Below are 19,223 nucleotides of genomic sequence, written 5' to 3'. Positions count from 1 at the left end.
CGATAATGTTGCTCCTGATTCGTCCGTTGTTGGTTTATATCCATAATTGCAATGCTACACATTTCGCAAATGAGTACATATATCCACTCGTAGCGCAAATAAAACGTTTTTCGGTCAATTAGAACAGGGGCGTCATCAAATGTATAGAGCTGTCATATCCAACCGGCCCACCGCGGTCTTGGCAAACCCACGCGTTAAGTGAGACGCGTGCCAACTTTTCCTCTGCAGACAACATGGGATGAAGATGGCCACAATACAAGCCATCGAGGCCCGCTCTGTATGGAATCCGATATCTTCCTGCAAAGTCCCAATCTGACCAGCGTATTGATTAGGTACACCAAATCCAATCGGGCCAAGTCATCGTTGACTTATGCTCCGTCGCCAAAGAGCTTGTGGAAAACAGTCTGGATGCCGGCGCAACGACGATCGGTGGGTGAACAACTTTCCGGATATGGTTTGTGACACATTTTCTGATGAGTTCGGCGGTTTCAGAGGTCCGATTTAAGAATAATGGACTGGACCTAATTGAGGTCCAAGATAACGGCAGCGGAATCTCGCCGGAGAACTATGAGAACGTCGGTGAGTTTTCACTTTTTTCTTGGTACATTGCACCCAAGCTGATTTTCTCTATCTTCTAGCTTTGAAACATTATACCTCCAAATTGTCGTCATACGATGACCTCTCGAGCCTGCACACCTTCGGTTTCCGGGGCGAGGCGATATCATCCCTCTGCGCGTTGGCCGAATTCCACATCGTCACAGCACAGGAAAAGCAAGTTCCCCGCGCGAATCGACTCGAGTTCGAACAATCCGGGAAACTCCGAAAGACACAGATCGTGGCTGGGCAGAAAGGAACGACGGCATCGGTAGAAGGCATCTTCAAGCGGCTTCCAGTGCGTCGACGGGAATTGGAGAAGAACATCAAGCGGGAATATGGGAAAGTTCTGAATCTGCTACATGCCTATGCATGTATCAGCACTGGAGTCCGGTTCAGTGTCAGGAACACTGTTGGCAAGACACGGAACGTGGTGGTCTTTTCTACCAATGGAAATAAGACTACCAAGGAGAATATTGCCAATGTGTATGGCGCGAAGACTTTATCCGCCCTGATATCCCTTGATCTAGACTTGGAGTTTGAGCCTGCCGCAGCTACGAAACGGGTTGGCGATGACCAACTGAGTAAAATCCAGGTGCGAGGCCATATCTCGCGTCCTGTATTCGGCGAGGGCCGTCAGACTCCAGATCGTCAGATGTTCTTTGTCAACTCGCGGCCATGTGGCCTGCCGCAGATTCAGAAGGCGTTCAACGAGGTTTACAAGTCGTTCAATGTCTCACAGTCAGCGTTTATCTTTGCGGACTTTCAGATGGATACAAACGCTTACGATGTCAACGTTTCGCCTGATAAGCGCCAAATTCTGCTTCATGATGCGGGGGCTATGATTGAATCGCTCAAGGTTTCTCTTACACAACTCTTTGGGGATGCAGACCAAACTGTGCCGCAGTCATCGGTCAAATCCAAGCCTTTGCCAAAACAGCAACCACTATCATCGCTTCCAGGATTCGTCACTGCCCGTGAGCTGAGCGAAAGCAGTGGACTTAGAAGTCCCAGTCAAGATCGGACGAAAGAAAGCTCAGTGGAGACTCCAGGGGCAAGTCAACAGAGCGCGATCCAGCGTTTCACGAGCTCACAAGCAGGCATTGGAAGTGCGCAAGCCACGCCGTCTCCCGCTCGATCAATGAGAACACCCCGTGCTGCAACCAATCGCTCTTCCATGTCGACGCCAGCCCCAAGTGAACTAGAAACGCCTGCTGCGGATATCTCTGACGATGAACTTTTCGTCCAAGAAGCCCAGGAGGAGGAACCTGAGCCAACCCCTCTCTCCCAAGAACCATCATCCCAGCCATCAGCTCCCGACGAGACTCCATCTCGCGCACGTGGAGACCCAGAAGAAATCCCCAACATTGTCCAGAATGCCTTCGATAGAATGCGTCCACGACGAGAACCCGCCGAACTGGCTACCATTACTATTGGTAGCCGAACTGTGACGTCCATGGTAGGTAGTGGTCCTCCACGAAAACGATTCTCAGAAGATCCACCTTTAATTAAAGAGCCGCCTCGGCGGAAGAGACGGATACACACACCATCACGGCCTAATATCTTTGGTGAACATATGAAAGCGTTTGCTGCACCTGGGTCACAGCTGGATAATGAAGAAGACGAAGAGGCCTCTGCTAGTGAAGATGACCAGATTGAAGAAGATGGAAATACCCTTCTAAGTGAAATCGAGGACACACAAGGCGATGAGCAAGAGCCCGCAGACGAGGGCTTTTCTCCAGCCGAGGATGCCGACTATGTTCCCGACCAAGGTGTAGTTCAATCGGAAAGTGAAATCACCGAGGCAAAAGACACAGACACTGCCGCAGATGAGAATCTCGACGAAGCTCAGAAGAGGGCGCAGGAAGAAGCTACAGTTCAACGGCTCATTCATGAAGCCGAAGAGACTGCCGTGCTTCCCCAAGAAAACAGCGCGAACCGTGCAAAGAAGATGAGCAAGGGTGCTGGGCATCGCGACGCGACTATACAGCTTGTCGGCACGGTAGACGGGTCTATTTCACGTCTCCAATCTCAACTCATCACATTGCAAAAGACCATGCAAGCGGGCACCAATAAAACGAAAGAGGAAGCCACTGATCTTGGCGAAAAAACCGCCGAGGACAAACTTTCCTTGACGGTAAGCAAGAACGATTTCGCCCAAATGCGCATCATCGGCCAGTTCAACTTGGGCTTCATCATCGCAGTCCGACCAGGAGAAGACCACGATGAGCTCTTTATTATCGACCAACATGCCTCTGATGAGAAATTCAACTTCGAGCGCCTGCAGGCCGAAACCGTAGTGCAAAACCAGCGACTCGTCCGTCCGCAACGCCTAGATCTCACTGCCGTTGAAGAAGAGGTTGTCCTTGAGAATCGCGCTGCTCTTGAGAAAAACGGTTTCCTTGTGACTATCGATGAAAGCGGCGATGAGCCTATCGGTCGTCGATGCCAACTGGTCTCGTTACCGCTAAGCAAGGAAGTGGTATTCGGCGTACGAGATCTAGAGGAACTGATCGTGTTGCTGTCAGAGTCAATTTCAACATCGGATGGACTGTCAGTACCACGACCAAGCAAAGTGCGTAAAATGTTTGCTATGCGCGCTTGTCGCTCAAGTATCATGATTGGTAAAACCTTGACGAGTCGCCAGATGGAACGAGTTGTTCAGAATATGGGTACTATCGATAAACCGTGGAATTGCCCCCATGGTCGACCGACCATGCGGCACTTGATGAGTCTGGGCCAGTGGGATGAATGGAATGAATTTCAGGAAACCGAAGGACTCGACCCTTGGAAACAATACTTGGAAGGAGCAGAAGCAGAAGACGAAGAAGATGAAGAATAGTCCATAACGATACCCTGTGCGTGATATAGATGTATAACAGGAACAACAAATCAAATGAACAAAGACATGAACCATCACCACCATCGCAACCACCCTTTCGCCGGCTGATCCACCTTCTTCCCATTAGCATCAACATCAACATGCCCAGTTTGCCCATTTGAATTGCCATTCTCAACAATCCCATTTAGTTCCGTATCACTATCCCCCCGATCATCTCCATCCTCACTTCCATGTTCCCCATGGCCCCTCTCAACAACATCCATCATATCCTCCAAAGCCAGCAAATCCCGCTCAATCATCTCCGCCCAATTCTGCACATCCCCGATCTCCTTTAACCCGTCGCGGGTCTCATCCGCGAATCCAACCCACTGCTGATTCTGCCGCGCTAGTCGCTGCGTATTCTCCGCGAGCTCGGCTTCTTGTCTTTCCAGCGCCGCCGCGTTGGATTGGATGTTTGCTGCGCGGTCACGGAGCGGCGCTTCGAGGTTTGTTCCAACCGAGTGAAGTGTTGCGGTAAAGGCTGCCAGCGCTTCTTTTTGTTGTTGGTCGTCTGTTGTGTTTGCTGGGTCTGCAGTTGGATTTGGGTTTGGGTTCGGTTGCGGGGTGGGGTTGTCCATGGCTCTTGGCTGTTTATTTGGGTCGGATTTTGAAGGTGGATTTGTAGACTGATCTTTGGGGAGATGATCCAGATATCTTGTTCAAGATACCTTGGTCTCTTGGTCTCTTTGTATTTTTGGATATCTCGTTACTGATATAAGAAATCAGCTGTAAACAAAAGATCGACAACCCCACTCGGCACATGTCATCTCTGTTGGCATCCGTTCCCCGCCCTAAATGATGGAGATTTGTCGATCAGTGTGTCTGATCACTCTTGAAGACTGGAACTTTTAGTCCCTTGGTTTTACTTGCTAGCGAAGAGGGCATATATCTTACTTGTTTGTCGAATACCTGTATGTCGAGCTTAATCACGCAAATTGATTGATATCAAAGTCAAATAGTTATAATGTACCCATTCTACATTGTTTTCGCTCAGTCCAAAAAAAAAAAGATGTCAAGGAAATATCGTCTTTGTAAGTAGTACACTGTCATTACATCTTTGTCTGTTTTTAAGGCTGAAAAGAGAGCTACCGGGTCTGGGCTGATAGATATACCATGATCGAAACTGTAGGCAGTCTCAGAGGAAGAAAACATATGCCTTGGTCTAAACAGCCGGGAGGTTGCATTACAGATTATAGAGTGCCAAATATCGAAGATTGAAAAAACAATTGACAAATCACAGGCTCACATGTCACTGGTCCTACTATTCGATTCTTGGATTTTCCCCGCTGATTACTCGTCTCACGCTGTTCAAGTGAATTAGACATATAGAGATAGTCTTCATGTGCATGAGCAGTGCTCTGGTGGTATCCTTGACTGTAATACTCTCTTCTATTCCATGACTGCGAGTAGGGGGAGAAATGTCTCATTTATGATTGGACAGCTATTGATTCAGTCCCTGCGATGTCCACCTCGATGGTCGTAGCACTGCAGCTATTCATCACTTACGTAGGCAACCGCCAGAGCCCCGGGCTTTTGTAATTCATGCCATAATCGAACCCCCTATGTTGTACGGAGTAGGCATTGTTTACTTGAATTATCAGCTGATGTACCCACCCACCTGCAGCCACCTCCTTTTCCCAATTAGGCTTAGTAGCATGTTCTTTATTTTCTTTGTTCTCTTTGTTTGTGGAGATAAAAGTGGGGCTGTCGCTTCCCAATTAGGCCAGGTCGAGTTGAGTCGCACCTTCTCTAACAGCCAGCACTTGAGCTGTCACGTCGCGAGGTCCCCCAGATAAAAGCCTCCCACCCAGGCTTTTCAAACTTCCTCCTGTCAACCACCTCCATCACAAGCTTTCCAGATCTACTAATCTGGCACGGCTTCCCTGATTGCATTGAGTAGTGGTAAAGGTGAGCAACACTCTCTCTCCTCAGTCAAGATGATCTGCTGGCAATCGACAGCCTTAGTAGATATACAGGGGACACTGCAGGGTCTCCTGTACATATCGAACGGGTACCGTATGTTATCCCACCTGCAGGTTCTCGACATAAGTTTTGACAAGTCTGACTGGTGCTTTCTCTTGTTTAGAGCCTTCGTCGGAAACCCCATGCCGAGCCCCCCAAGCCTCGGCAGTGGTTGTATGTTCTCCTACCAGTGACAATTCTTTCCTCATCACTAACTTGTCTCCTCTCAGAACCTTCGTTGGATGGCGGCAAAGTATGTACCTGCGCTAAGCATGGGCTCTCTTTGATTGTCCTGTCAGCCTTGGTGATGTTGGGGTGAGTTCTCCAGCCAGTTGGTATTTTACCATTCCTAACCACCTTCCCCTTCCATTAGAACCATTTTGCCGTTGCCCGGACCAAGTCGGTACCTCCTCTTCGGAGGATGCTGTGCTGTAAAACTTGGGGAGGCAGATGGGATCATCCGCGAGTCCCATCAATCCATGCGGGTTTGGAAGCCTGAGGCGGAGTGGGTACCTGCTGTAGCAATACGCTTTGCCACTTCGTCTTGCGGGGCATCCGGGACGCAAGTCCAAGTACGTTCTTCCCCGTCTGTGGTTGTTCATCATTTCTAACCTGTGCTCTTCTCTCATCAGAACCTTCGTGGGAAGGCCTGAAGTCAGACTGGGGGTGCACGATCCCAGTTCAGGCGGGTCCGGCTAAACTCCAGGTGAGTCCTTCTACTTAATCTGTTCGTTTTCGTTACTAACTTGGGGTTATGCCTGATCAGTGCATTCAGCGGAGTTTTCGGAATTACACACCAACTGTGTGATCCACTTGCAACTGGCCATGCAACCCCGCTCTTTTTCGAAAAAGCGAAGAAACAAGTTGGAGCTCCAAACCTCGCGGTATACTTGTTTGTCCTTCGGGCACCTTTCTGTGGGCAGTGGGCTTTCATGTGGGTTGTAGGCTTTCGAGTCAAGGAAAAGAGACTTATCGGTCTGTTGCATGGGTACAGGATCCAAAGGACATACACATACTTTCGGATCAGTACACCCAGCCGGGCCATAGAACAAAACTTCCATTACATCTCTGACCGGAGTGGGCTGAATATACAGAGAATTATTCGCCTGCTATGCTCTTGGTCATTGATGTACCTGGAAACATTCATCTCAACCAAACAAGATTGGCGATTGCTTTATTAGTATCTAGCTTTGAATTCAAGAGACTTTTGGTGTTGTAACTTTAACCTCAAAAAACGTACATAGTCGTATATACTGTTGGCCTACAGTGGTGGTGAAAAAAGAACACGCCTACAGTTTCGAAAAGCATTTCGTATGATGCTGCGCGTCGCAGATAAATTTGTTCAAATGATCATCCAATACATGAGTAGGGGAAACTGTCATATAATACTAACTATCGAAGAACTCTCACCCTTCATGCTAAAACCCTGCATCCTGAAAGATAGAGATTTGGCAGCTAGTTAGTACTCTCCGTTCTTCCACCACCGATTTATATTTTGGGTGCTCTCCCGAGGTCTCGACCCTGGTTAGGTTTATTCCTTCGATAAAACCAGAGTAATTCAAACCGTCTCGATTATATATAGCTCAAAAGAAATGAGAATCAGTCAAGTCTCGCATTGTTTCATTGGTTGCAAATAAGTCACAAATGGTTTGAGATTTTGCTTGTTAGACTGACATTTCACTAAGCTGAAGAAGGATCTATATCATAGTCAGCTTTGCTATCATCTCATCGAACTGTTCCAAGTTTGCCCATGCATAATCCATACCTTTTCAATGTACTTAACCCCAATCAAAATTACATCATTATCCTCGAACTCGCTCTCATCGCCAAAGTCTTCGTTCGTCGTATCTATGTAAGACAGGCAGTTGACAACAACCTGCGTGTACTTCTCACCCATTCTGATCGGCAGTTTCTCCTTCGCTAGTGTTGTATATTGATCCTTCAGCAAGCCATTTTCAATCCAAGGTTGTGCCTGGTTCTGGCTATTCACGAAAGTCCTCTTGGAAGAATAGTTGTGTGGGAGCGTGGGAGGAGGAAGAAAGAAAGAAGGATCTTTTGGTGTGTCTTTTGATGACTTCCCAAGTTGGTTACATCCTTCTTGACCCGATAGTTGTCACCTCCGGTCCGTGAGACCTTTCCTTTGCGTATACGCTGGAGCGCAGTCAATGCAGACATGAATATATTCTTCCTCCGCTAGCTCTCAACCGTCTTTGCCATGCCAATCAACACTCCAAGCCATTCGGCCTCCTGCTTTGTAAAGTCCTTTGCCGCAGAATTTGACAAGCAACAGAGATTGCTCTCCTCTAGTTGCCACGCCGCTGGATCCAATGATTCGCTCGGCTCCTCCATAAACATCTCAAAATTGCCGATAACTCGTTTGCTCCCCGCATACTTATTCTCATACAGCCAACCATTGAACCACAAAGGGCGATTCTCGCGGTCCAAATGTAGAAGTTGCGGGGCACAGATGGTTACGTCGGACTCATGACCAGGCGCCATTTTGCGAACTTTTTTTGTTGGGACCACTTCAGTTCCTGTGCCAAATGTCGATATAGGCCCTTCATTAGTGGAGTTGAAGTTGTTAGGGGTTTGGACTACGCCCATGACTCCAGATCCACCCGGGTGGAAGGCATAGGAAGTGTCACCAGCGAGCTCCCATCCAATCCAAAAGGTTTCTTTATCACCTGTGTAGCACTGCGAGTTAGCAAAAAAGAAACGGGGTTGGGAAGATATGTATTGGCGCAAAACGAACCGTAGACCATATCATAAGTCCCTACAATGTCCGCCTTATTACCATCCCTGTCTGGCCCATTCATTCTGCATACGAGCAACAATGCGACAAAGTGCTTCCACTTATCCACAACAACAACTCCCGACTCTTGTACATGCCCGCTCTCGCCGGTCCACATTCTGCTCTGCTGCACGGATTCCGAAATCGGCTTCGGCAAGATCTTCTGCAGCCATTCCTTCTTACTCTCCGGCAGGATATTTCTATCTCGGAAGAAAAGGGCGCCCGTGCGCACGTAGTCCGGGTCATCAAATAGTACCTCGGGGTTAACGAAGAACAGCGAGTCCGCGTCGATGAACAGAACTTCGCGGAAAGACGAGAGTAGTATAGAAAAGGGCTTACCAGCCCATCCATTGAGCTGCCAACCTTCGTCGTTAACCATTGCGGAGAGGTCACGCGTTGTGACGCCTGGTAGCGCATCAAGCTTTGTGCGGAAGTCTTCCCTCAAGTCTCTCTCGCCGAGATACATTATCTCGATTGGAAGGTCACAGCCCAGGAGGCGAAAGGAAGGGATAGCAGCTAGTAGAAAAGGCGCATGATTATTGCCCGCCGTCGTAACGATGCCGCGGCCTCCGCGGCGTGATGAGACGTGCAAACTCATATGATCTGCAAAGTATGGGCTCGTCCACGGAAACAACAACGCGGAGAATTTTGTGAGAAAGTGGCGGTAAGATTCGTATTTGTGTAGCGTCTCAGGGAATGTTGGCTCGCTGGACCTGTCGCGGATGTAGGGGATAATATCATCTCGCACGTAAGTATGATGATCGTTGTTGACGAGGTGGAAATCCTCCCAAGTCTCGAAGAACTTTTTATATGCGCGTGTGCGCAGGCCAAGCTCGTGCAGCCTCTTCTCGCCCGTGCCGATTACTGGTAACAGGAGCTCTCGAAGGTATAGATCGTTGGGAATTGTCGATAGAAGCTTGTCAAGAGCGGCGTTAGAGAAATCAGGTTCTGCATTCTTTGAATTTGTGTTCTTGTCGGTGTGTTCGACATTATTTGATAATGATTGTAGTGACTCTTGGTCTTTCCTTGTTGCGGGGTTTACATTTTCCTGCAACTCTGCTGGATTTTTCACAATGGATTTTTCATCAGGCGTCTCTTGCGACGTTGAATCATGTACCGGTGATACCGCAGTCTTGATATCAGTAGGCCAGATTTGCCAAAGTCTGTCCGTGACAAAGCTGGAAGTCGATCGCAGACTCTTTGCGTCTGAAGATGGCGACCTAAGGAGCAGAAACGATATTATCAACCATCCAGCTCCTACCGCAAGAATGAAGCGAGTGATCCGCAAAAGCATGCGCTTCCGTCGTGTTTTGGCTTTGAACCTCGGATATGACGGAGGAAATCGGCCTTCTTTAGGTGGAGTTGAGTGCTGTGGGAGCATGATGTGGACAACAGCATACAACAGTGGAAAACCAGTTAATTACTTCCGCAGGAGGAGCGCTGATTTTACAAAATGGAGGAACCAAAAGGAAAAGGAATAACGGAGATAGGCCCGTGGACAACTGAAACCAGAACGCGCTCTATACCCTTTCAAGTTAGCGTTGTCTTTTGGTCTATTTTTGAGTACTTTGTCTCAACTTCATTAGGTCCCGCTTCTAATTAATGAATAAATCGTGCCAGTTTGGCTCTTTAATAAAGTTTAGTTAATAATAGTGCACTATGGGAATAAAAATTGCCATCCAAGGAAGGTTGGAATTTTCCGGAACACCCGAAAGAGCTTTCTCACGGGCCGGGCCGGGCGGACCCTTCAATACAACGTACTAACCTTGGAACCTTGCAGATTTCATATCAATGTATGTAGGTGTGTACCTTTGCACTATAGCTGTACACCAGCTGGCTGCAGATGGGATTTTATGTGAGCACTTGCTCTTTAAGATTATTTAGCCTGTGTTCATAGTATGTAGCATTTTGCCCTCAGTAACTTCCTAAATTCTTGAGCGAAGCTTTCACATCGAGAGACGAAGAAAGGGTTTATTACGCCCCAGAGGGTAAACTTTTCAAGTATTTGATACGCTCAGCAGACCTGACTATATGTACCACATTTCCTCTGCCTTCCTTATCTTGGCTGCCGCTTTTATGAGCTCAGACTCAGGCTGAGTAAAATTTAATCTGGGTTCCCGCTTATCCTTTACGTCTATGATTCAAATCAGAAGAATTTTTGCTTCCCTGGGGTGTGCCGATGACTCCTCGTATACAAAATCCTCTTTCAATCCAATCCCACCAGCCATGGAAGACCACAATCCCCCGTCCTCCCTTATGCCAGGTCTTCCAGAAGGGCGTATCGTCCGGACCATCTCTCGCATGAAGGCACCCCAAGTGGAGGCTGGAGTTATTATGAAGTTGTTTGAAGGCCATGATGGAAATCAATGGATTGTGGTGCTGGGTCTGCGCCCAAACATTATGAGAGGCTGGACAACAATGCCCACACCAGCCTCGAGGGAGTAGCCTATCGGTTCCAGTGGGAACAAACCACTGGTCTTATCAAAGTCGTCCCTAGCCCCGTCCATGAGGGAGTAACACGCCAATTCGCGAACTTCGTCACGTCTAAGCTAGTTCGTATGGGAATTCCCTTGGAAGACAACCTGTGGTTTGGAGTGAAGACATACCACCCCGCTACCGGGAAAGGGAAGCAGGGTGATGATGTTTTTGTTCCGCGCTCTCGTTGCTTGCCAACCATCGGCTGGCCCACCCTAGTTATTGAAACGGAAGTTTCGGTTTACCTCCCAGGAAAGCCCCACCTGCCAGAGAAAATGTGGTACGTATAGTCACCTAAGTACGAGCTGCCATGTTTTCTACCTGCTTATAGGAATATAGGAATACCCCTGGCATGCAATATATCTTAGGTTCACAGTATGCAATCCATTCACCACATACAATCATTCGTGCGCTGATCAAGGCGATGCTTTCAATTTTTCGAAGGTCAAACATAGGAAAGTCATCTGCACAATCTATGCTTTTTACCATCTTCGTATACACCCAAGAAGACATAAAAAAGACATATAAAAACAACATCCAAAAAACATATCGGAGGGTTCTTACATATAACATGCCTAATACCATCTCTGTCCAAATTGATCAGAGTATTAAAGTCTTAAGTCGTCAAGGACAGAGGCTGCATAAGCGGCCAACTATTCTTGTATTCTTATTAAGTAGAACGTATACTACGTACAACTCGCATTAGTTTCCAGGTCCATCTTTACGTTAGGCGAATTAATCCACAGCCGAGGTCCGTCCCTATCAACGCCGATCACCCTATTCGGTGCGCGATCTGCAACTCATCAAACACCATAGTGCTGATCACGTATCCGGTACGAGAAGTACGAGGCCCTAAACCCCTTTCTGAGGCAAGCCAATACCTATTGAAGCTCTTGATTGGCCACTTTGACTACTTTTGCTACCCCGACACCCCAGGTTTCTTTGCCTTGAGCCTCGTCTTCCAAGGGTTATATACCGAACGTTAGTCCTTGGACCCGCAATCAAACAACATAGGTGATCCTGAAAGACATGTCATGACATCAGCGACTGACGTCGCGCAAAGAAATTCTTCACGTTTTGAATCGTTGCTGTGCATATCTGTCATGTGAAAGGCGGGTCTGATCGACATGGGATATAACAATAACAAAACCCCAAGCGACGACTAGCTTATGAAATTGTTTGATCCAAACCCCATTTTAATTTCTTCTCTATCTACTTCTACCTTCACACGCTACAGCATGGGAAGCAGTTGTCATACTGCTATCTATCAGACTTTCACCATCCATGACTTGGGCTGAAAGCAAATTATCTGGCACTAATCAACATCCTTGCGCCCCTCATGTCAAAATTGGACATCTCAAGTACATCCGAGGCGGATGAGGCGCTGCCAGCCCCAGCAAAGCCGACCTTATGGAATCGATTCAAGACACATATGAAGAGGTTCTGGTGGGGTTATTTGATCGCATTCTGCATCTCTGTCCTAGTTATCATTCTCCCATTGTGAGCTTTATCATGGAAGATTATACTGTTTATACTAATTATTTCTCAGATTTTATGTCGGGATTCCCAATTTCGCGAATGACTATATCAACAAGTACGAATACGATTACGACGGCCTCGAGATTACCAACCCCCGGCCTACTGCCTTCCATATTAAACAAACGCAAAGCCTTCAAATGGGAGGTGGGCTTAGTGGTAGTGGTCATATGAATGCATTCAACGCCACATGCCGCGTGGAAGACACCGACGAAGTCTTTACAGTATTGACTGTGCCAAATATTGCATTTGGCAACGGCGCCACTCTTGAAATAGACCAAGATTTGGATTTGTCTTGTGTTGACTGTCTGTCACGGTTGGCCTCCGCAGCTGGATCTAACAAGAATTCTTCCATTTTGATTGAGGGTTCACCGGATTTGAAATTTGGTGCTCTACCGACTGCTCATTTGAACATTCATAAAATCATGAACGTGGGTGGTAAGTGAGTACTTTCCCTACATCCATGAAACAAGCTGACGATGTTGAATTAGGTTATAATTTTACAGGTGAGACATACCGTGCTAAATCCCGACCCCCTGGGATAAATCTTTCTAAAATTCGCAGACTTCATCAATGCAGAAGGCGCATTCAACATCACCAGCTTAGAACTCCTGGATCCTCCAGTAGATGGATATAACTTCAATGCCACGATCTCCGTGCGCAATCCGAGTCCCTTCATTGTTGAGATGGTATGCCACTCTATCCCATACCCTAGGATATAAGTATGGCTGACATCTTTAGGGACATGTGACTTTCAATCTCTCTCTTGGTGACTCGGACTTGGGTTGGGTCGACTTGCCCCATCTCTTTCTAGAAAAGACTATCAGCAACACTGTGGTACTCGGTTCAGTTGACAAGGAAATGTTAATTCACGAGGCCATTTCGGGTGACGATGACGTTGGCACTGTGACTATAGACGTTCGCGGGAAAAGTTGTTCTTTCAAGGGTGTCGATATCCCTTACTTCACAGCCGTTATCAGGGCTGTGTCTGCATCGGCAAGAATCGATCTATTAGAGTACGCATCAAGTCTATTTTCTTGATATCAAATAAAAATGGTCAGGAGTATTTGGGGAATAATTTTTCGAGATGACGAGATGATCATGCTATGAGCCAAGAGTATCAAACTACAGGGGACTTTCTCAAATATGTATGTCACAAAATAAGGAATTTTCACTGAAAGTGACAGAAATGTAGATCTTACTCAGCTGTAACTAGATCAGAAATCCATAGAAATGGGAGAAATATGTGCTGATACTCCGCTTCGATCAAACGAAGCCTACCAAATATGTGCACAAAATAACAGGAATCATAAAAGTCAAAGCCCCAAAGATAAGCATATTCCTTACTGCTCGCTTATGATGAGCGTCCATTGTCTTAGCAATCCGTTCTGCCCATGCCTTTGGAGGATTACCATTGGGAAACGGAATGTCAGGCACTGGCTTGCTCAAGAACCGACAAAGAGGCTCCCAGCCATCTTCAACAGACCACTCGAGAAATTGATCCTCTGGCAAACCTAGGCCTCTAACCATCGCAACATGCTGCTCATAGACCCACTTCCCGTTCGATTGGAAACTCCCTTTGAAGAATCGGGGCATCATGGTCCTCGACATTGTTTGCCGAATCCAGAAAAGATCCGAGCTGAACCAAGATTTGCACCAGTCCCAATCAATAGGATTTTTGTCGAAATATCCCATTGTGTTTTGCATGCTACGGTACCAGCTGTCAAGGTCCTGGCGGATATTGAGGATGACTTTTGCATCGGGGTAGGCTTCGATGAGCTCGGGCGCAAACTCTGCGGCGAATAAATCGCTGACGCCCACACTGTTCAGTAGAATGGAGTCGAAATCTTTAGCCGTCAATTTCTTGACTTTGTCGGCTTCTGGGGCTGTGGTGTATTTCTTTTGCAGAAGTCGGTATATCCCTTCTAGAGATGAAGGGGGAAGGATTGTGTCAAAACCATGGTGGGTATGGTTAAATCCCAAGATATGCAATGCTTCACGCAGACTGTCGGTTCCGCTTCGTGAGATCCCGACAGCCAGTACCTGCATTGGCTCTTTGCGTACACCGCTGGTCGGAGGCGGGAGCCCATAGATTGAATGAAGAATTCGGTCGGTCAAGGTCATTTTAGGTGGCGAGCAGGAATGAGACAAGTCAGCTTTGATCAAAAGAGATAGGTGCAAAGAAAGGCCCAAGGTATGTCTTATATCGACGTTGCTGATGTGAGGCGCAACATGAAGCCTATTTCGGGCTAGCGGTATGCGCTGAGCCTCGATGACGCAGTCGGGTCGAGGTCATTTAACTGTTTTGGGGCAGGTTTCGGGCTGGAAAGTCAGCTTCTCTGAATTTTTAGAAAGTATAGTGATTTTCAGTTTATCTAATTCCTCGCTCCTCGCATAGGTAATTACTTTCGGAGCATCGCTCTCGAAAATTGTAAGAATCCTCCGAGTTTAACACTCTACTCTCAAACACCGATGAACAAAGACTTGACTGTCAATTTTCTGACTGAGTACTACTACTATTACCTCGAGCTCTGAAAAGAAAGAACGATATCTTGGTCGCTGCTACTTCGCTTGGAGTAACAATCAGAAACCTGGACCTATACAGATTTTCCGATGTACCTATCATAGGTAGTGCATTATGATACCAAAGACCTGAACAATTCCTTTTAGTGACTCGGTTACAGATATACTGTTTTCATCCCTAATTCTTCATCAAGTTTATTCCCGTTCAAACCACAAAGAATGAATGGCAGCCCTGAAAGAGTCAAAGAACGCGAGTGAAGTCTGAAGTCTTTGTGACTCGCATTGTTTCTCTATCACATTATCCTCTTTTGATTCGAATAATTAGCTTTCCCTCTACGGAACTTACATAAATAGACTCAATCCCATCATTCGAAGCATCTGCATCAACTACATTTTCATTGACACTACCAGCTAACCTCACAGGATTCAATCTACTATTGAGGTTTGTAACACAATACCCATTTAACATTATGCCGATCCCCGCAGGAAACGCCGAACATCAGTTTCTGCACACACGGGATCAGTTCATAGCTGACATACAGCTCGAGATAGATGCGATTATGAGTCGCAATGGGATTTCACCCTTCCGCCTGACGCTGGCTGTTGACAACCTCACCGACCTTATTGACCAAGTATGTGTCGTTGAACGGGCTAGTGTCACTATGTACAGGGAGATGCCACGATGCCGTACCGTGCTTGATAGACGTGGTTATTACGGGCACAATTCCGCATTTCTAGCGAAGACTCACAAGCTTCGGCGCCATTTGGTTGTGCTTAAGGATAACCTCATGTCTCTATATTCCGACCGGCATTGGATTTCCCGTCAGATCGAGGCTGTGGACCGGTACTTGGACCTTTAGGTATATACCAATTCATTCGTTCAAAAGATTTCGCACTCAAATTTTCCAGCGTTCTTCGTAGTATTGTAGTCGTAGTAGCTCGTAGACCAAGAAGTTGCTCGGGGCACTCACAGATATCTCAGGTCATGAAGTTTTGCTGAATTCCTAAAAAACTACAAGAATAGTCGGCCTATGCGGCCTTGTCAAGTATTCTTTCAGTGGTATTTTCAGTGGTCTTTTCAGTGGTCTTTTCTTGTGGTCTTCTCGGATAGTCTTTGTAAATATCTGTTTTATAGATATTTTCTCCCCATTCTCACAGAAAAAGGCGGAAATGGCTTACTTTGTGAAATGGACTTTTCAATGTATAACCTTTGACTAGTAGTCGTTCGGTGTTCACACTGGTTGCCAATAATCCACCTCGTCAAAAGGTTGTATATACCAAAGATAAATAACCAAGATGTGTTAAAACGGACAACCTGTACTTGTGCCCTTAATTTCTCTGAGTGCTTCTGCGGCGAGGTGGCTTCCAGCGCTCTACAAGCTGCCTGTACCAGCCCTCTTCCAAGAGCAACGGCCGAAGTAATTGCGGCGGCTGCTGTGCCGTATCCCGCCATCGCCTCGAGCTTTGCCTGTAGTTCGGTACTGATGGTCTGCGGAAGGACGGGCTTGGTTTGTGGCTCCGGGGATGGGGTTGTGCTTGGTTCATGTTTGATGAATCCTGGAGTTAGTGGCTGCTGTGTTTGAACCGTTGGTTGTTGTTAGAGCTACTAGCTAAGGGAAAGAGAGAAGAAGAGGAATCATGATCTATTCAATCTATCAAAAGCAGGGGATTTATACCCTGTCAAACAAAGACATGCTCAGTCTGCAAACAAATGGAGGCATCAATGGGATGACCGACATTGTCTAACAGTTGTTGTGCTTGGATTGGGATGGCTTCCTGCGGGGCCTGTCTTGTACGTTGGGCTCTCGGATCGTCTGCATTTCGGTATGGCTCAGCTTTGAGGAGCTCATGTATCATCATAAGGCGTCAATGGCGTTGTTCAGAACACCCCTGTCCCTCCAACCGAACAGGGATTCGTCGGCATGTGGGGAAGTCCCCGCGGGGAAACCACTGCGCTAGTCTTATTTCGTCCCGCGGGTGAACATTAATGACGGCCCCGGGTTGCATTAAACCGAACAACCAATACTTCTCGGGCAAAACTGAACCGAGATGCCATGGGGTTGAAATGGTTGAAGGAGTGGAGAAAATGACCTGGGGCCCCGGACCTCAGCGTCTCTCCAGTTTCCCCATCGATCCGAGCACAATATGGTCTTGCGCGGAAGATACTTACACTGGGCTGTGACAGCTGCGAGCTGTCAAGCCTTTCTTCTCCTAGGATATGACCAGGGCGTTATGAGCGGCCTGATTGGCGCGAACAATCAATTTGGACGAACCTTCAACAATCCCGACAGCACGATGCAGGGTCTCCTTACTTCCATCTACGATATCGGCTGTGCAGTCGGCTGTCTCCTCAGTCTCGTCGTTGGCCACAAATTCGGTCGCCGCAAGATGATTATTGCTGGTGGCTCCATCATGATCATAGGAACAATCATCCTCGGCAGTTCCTATACCGTTCCTCAATTCCTCGTTGGCCGAATTGTCACCGGCCTTGGCAACGGAATCAACAGCAGTACCGTTCCAGCCTACCAATCCGAGCTAGCACGCCCAGAGCAGCGTGGCATGCTGCTATCTGCTCAAGGCACCGTTACAATTCTCGGTCTCTGCATCGCATACTGGCTGGACTATGGACTAAGTTTCGTGGACACGCCCGTTCAGTGGCGGTTCCCAATCAGTTTCCAGGCTTTCTTTGCCATCTGCTTGGTTCTGCAGATGATTCCCCTGCCTGACTCCCCACGATGGCTCTGTGAACAAGATCGCAGTGACGAGGCAGCGTCAGTTCTGGCACGTCTACAACTGGATCAGCCCGCTGATGAGTCTAACCCCGAGGTTGTTCTTCTACGTCGTCAAATCGAATCGTCTATCGAGATTGAGTCTGCTGGTGGACCCTTCAAGTACAAGGAGCTCTGGTCGGGTGGCCAGATGGGAAATCTTCGGCGCATGATCTTGGCTGCTGTTGTCAATATTCAGCAGCAGTTTACAGGTCAGCAATACCAACTCAAGTGCTGTAGGAAATTGACTTATTGACATATTATAGGCTCTAACATGATCAACTACTATGCCCCCGTTGTCTACCAGGTATGCACCTATGCCCATCTCCAGCTGATGAAGTGAACTAATAGCAATTCCAAAACAGAATGCTATGAATCTATCTCGCAACCTATCGTTGGTTCTCGGCGGCTGCACCTCTCTCGCGTACCTTGTTGGCTCTGTTATCCCCTTGTGGAGCATGGATAAATTCGGCCGACGGGTATCACTCATGGTCTCCGCCGCTGGTCTCTGTTTCTGCTTTGTGATGACTGCTATTCTATTATCGATAGGCACTGCGCCATGTGCATATGCAGCTACTGTGTTTGTCTTCATATTCCAGTTGTTCCTTGGCATTGGTTATCTGCCGGTTCCATGGTTGGTTTTTGCCTATCTTAGTCGTGTTTGTGTGCCACTGCTAACAATTAATAAGGTTCTATCCTTCTGAAATCTCGACTACTCGTATCCGAGCTAGAGCTCAAGCTTTTGGTGGCTTCGTCAATTGGATTTGTGTTTGTAAGTTGCCTGGCACCCATAAGAAGTACGTGACTTCGCTAACCTTCGCAGTCATTGTCGTCCAAATTACACCAACGGCAATTGATAATATTGGATGGAAAACATTTATCATCTTTGCCTGCTTCTGTTTTGCCTGGGTATGACCCCGATTCTGAACCCAATTTCTATGTTATATAATACTGATCGAACCAAGATTCCTATGGTATTTTTCTTCTTCCCAGAGACCAAGGGCTTGGAACTGGAGGATGTTGACCACCTCTTTTCAAGAGGTGGAATTACTGGAGGTGTTTGGGAAACTAGAGGTTATCCTGTTTTCCCTGGGCACCATCGAACTTTGAACACTGAGGAGATTGAAAAGCCAATCATCGAGACTGCACACATCGAGGTATAAGGCTGAAGTTGTGCAAAATACGTCCTCGAGGTTTATTCTGCCTCGGTTTATGTCTATATGCTCTTAGAATCCATTTGAATTTAGATTTAGACTTTCCAACAGCTTCTTGATCTCTGCTTTGCAATTAACTGTGGGCGCAGTCATTTTTCACGGGTGACTGGGGCCAACTCACTTAGACCCTTGAACCCTGAGCTAAGTCTTCAACAAGACAATACGGGCTTTTCACTACCGCCAGAGTTGATATCCATTATTTTGGAGTACATATAGTCCGCTTTTTTCACTCACCATTTATGAGCAAACAGAATTTCTAACTCTATTCGAATATTCTCTTCTACCACATTCGCAATTGCAAATGTGCAGCCGCCTCCCAGGAAAAAGGTTGCTACAGCAAGATCACAGCGCCGAGAAACGGCCCCAGCAAAATGTCATTTCTGGGTGCGCCCGCATCAATGTCGACTATCACCACCTCGCCCAGTTACATACCTACCTAAGTACACACCTACAAATCCGGGGTTTCGTCCGTGCCCGAA

At 47.3% G+C, this 19,223-nt stretch overlaps 10 protein-coding genes across 10 annotated transcripts; 6 read left to right on the top strand and 4 right to left on the bottom strand.

The window, feature by feature from the left end:
- Window positions 1-238: 238 nt before the first annotated feature.
- N7471_005487 (ATP-binding mismatch repair protein PMS1) lies at window positions 239-3,436 on the top strand (the record flags this gene model as incomplete). The annotated part of the gene is made up of 4 exons (XM_057278206.1): window positions 239-277; window positions 333-429; window positions 493-579; window positions 639-3,436. The coding sequence occupies 4 exons, from the start codon at window positions 239-241 to the stop codon at window positions 3,434-3,436; spliced, it is 3,021 nt and encodes a 1,006-aa protein (XP_057137816.1).
- A 74-nt stretch (window positions 3,437-3,510) lies between these two features.
- On the bottom strand, window positions 3,511-4,053 carry N7471_005486 (uncharacterized protein; the record flags this gene model as incomplete). The annotated part of the gene is made up of 1 exon (XM_057278205.1): window positions 3,511-4,053. One exon carries the CDS (start codon window positions 4,051-4,053, stop codon window positions 3,511-3,513), a length of 543 nt encoding a protein of 180 aa, XP_057137815.1.
- Window positions 4,054-5,412: 1,359 nt separating this feature from the next.
- N7471_005485 (uncharacterized protein) lies at window positions 5,413-6,638 on the top strand (the record flags this gene model as incomplete). The annotated part of the gene is made up of 5 exons (XM_057278204.1): window positions 5,413-5,491; window positions 5,668-5,752; window positions 5,811-6,009; window positions 6,070-6,143; window positions 6,204-6,638. 4 exons carry the CDS (start codon window positions 5,413-5,415, stop codon window positions 6,088-6,090), a joined length of 384 nt encoding a protein of 127 aa, XP_057137814.1. The 3' UTR covers window positions 6,091-6,143; window positions 6,204-6,638.
- A 402-nt stretch (window positions 6,639-7,040) lies between these two features.
- N7471_005484 (uncharacterized protein) lies at window positions 7,041-7,334 on the bottom strand (the record flags this gene model as incomplete). Its single annotated transcript, XM_057278203.1, has 2 exons — window positions 7,041-7,134; window positions 7,203-7,334. The coding sequence occupies 2 exons, from the start codon at window positions 7,332-7,334 to the stop codon at window positions 7,102-7,104; spliced, it is 165 nt and encodes a 54-aa protein (XP_057137813.1). The 3' UTR covers window positions 7,041-7,101.
- A 296-nt stretch (window positions 7,335-7,630) lies between these two features.
- On the bottom strand, window positions 7,631-9,609 carry N7471_005483 (putative alpha-1,3-mannosyltransferase; the record flags this gene model as incomplete). The annotated part of the gene is made up of 2 exons (XM_057278202.1): window positions 7,631-8,121; window positions 8,190-9,609. 2 exons carry the CDS (start codon window positions 9,607-9,609, stop codon window positions 7,631-7,633), a joined length of 1,911 nt encoding a protein of 636 aa, XP_057137812.1.
- Window positions 9,610-10,594: 985 nt separating this feature from the next.
- N7471_005482 (uncharacterized protein) lies at window positions 10,595-10,993 on the top strand (the record flags this gene model as incomplete). Its single annotated transcript, XM_057278201.1, has 1 exon — window positions 10,595-10,993. One exon carries the CDS (start codon window positions 10,595-10,597, stop codon window positions 10,991-10,993), a length of 399 nt encoding a protein of 132 aa, XP_057137811.1.
- A 1,049-nt stretch (window positions 10,994-12,042) lies between these two features.
- On the top strand, window positions 12,043-13,280 carry N7471_005481 (DUF3712 domain-containing protein; the record flags this gene model as incomplete). Its single annotated transcript, XM_057278200.1, has 5 exons — window positions 12,043-12,203; window positions 12,253-12,677; window positions 12,731-12,745; window positions 12,804-12,928; window positions 12,981-13,280. The coding sequence occupies 5 exons, from the start codon at window positions 12,043-12,045 to the stop codon at window positions 13,278-13,280; spliced, it is 1,026 nt and encodes a 341-aa protein (XP_057137810.1).
- Window positions 13,281-13,505: 225 nt separating this feature from the next.
- N7471_005480 (sulfotransferase family protein) lies at window positions 13,506-14,363 on the bottom strand (the record flags this gene model as incomplete). Its single annotated transcript, XM_057278199.1, has 1 exon — window positions 13,506-14,363. The coding sequence occupies one exon, from the start codon at window positions 14,361-14,363 to the stop codon at window positions 13,506-13,508; it is 858 nt and encodes a 285-aa protein (XP_057137809.1).
- An 869-nt stretch (window positions 14,364-15,232) lies between these two features.
- Window positions 15,233-15,622, top strand: N7471_005479 (uncharacterized protein; the record flags this gene model as incomplete). Its single annotated transcript, XM_057278198.1, has 1 exon — window positions 15,233-15,622. One exon carries the CDS (start codon window positions 15,233-15,235, stop codon window positions 15,620-15,622), a length of 390 nt encoding a protein of 129 aa, XP_057137808.1.
- A 1,285-nt stretch (window positions 15,623-16,907) lies between these two features.
- Window positions 16,908-18,693, top strand: N7471_005478 (sugar porter family MFS transporter; the record flags this gene model as incomplete). Its single annotated transcript, XM_057278197.1, has 6 exons — window positions 16,908-17,742; window positions 17,797-17,837; window positions 17,896-18,164; window positions 18,220-18,302; window positions 18,354-18,439; window positions 18,496-18,693. 6 exons carry the CDS (start codon window positions 16,908-16,910, stop codon window positions 18,691-18,693), a joined length of 1,512 nt encoding a protein of 503 aa, XP_057137807.1.
- Between the last annotated feature and the right edge of the window lie 530 nt (window positions 18,694-19,223).

Source organism: Penicillium samsonianum (assembly GCF_028829775.1).
Source record: "Penicillium samsonianum strain IBT 33392 chromosome Unknown utg000003l_segment0_segment0, whole genome shotgun sequence".
Taxonomy (NCBI): domain Eukaryota; kingdom Fungi; phylum Ascomycota; class Eurotiomycetes; order Eurotiales; family Aspergillaceae; genus Penicillium; species Penicillium samsonianum.
This window is presented reverse-complemented; position numbering and strand designations above follow the sequence as displayed.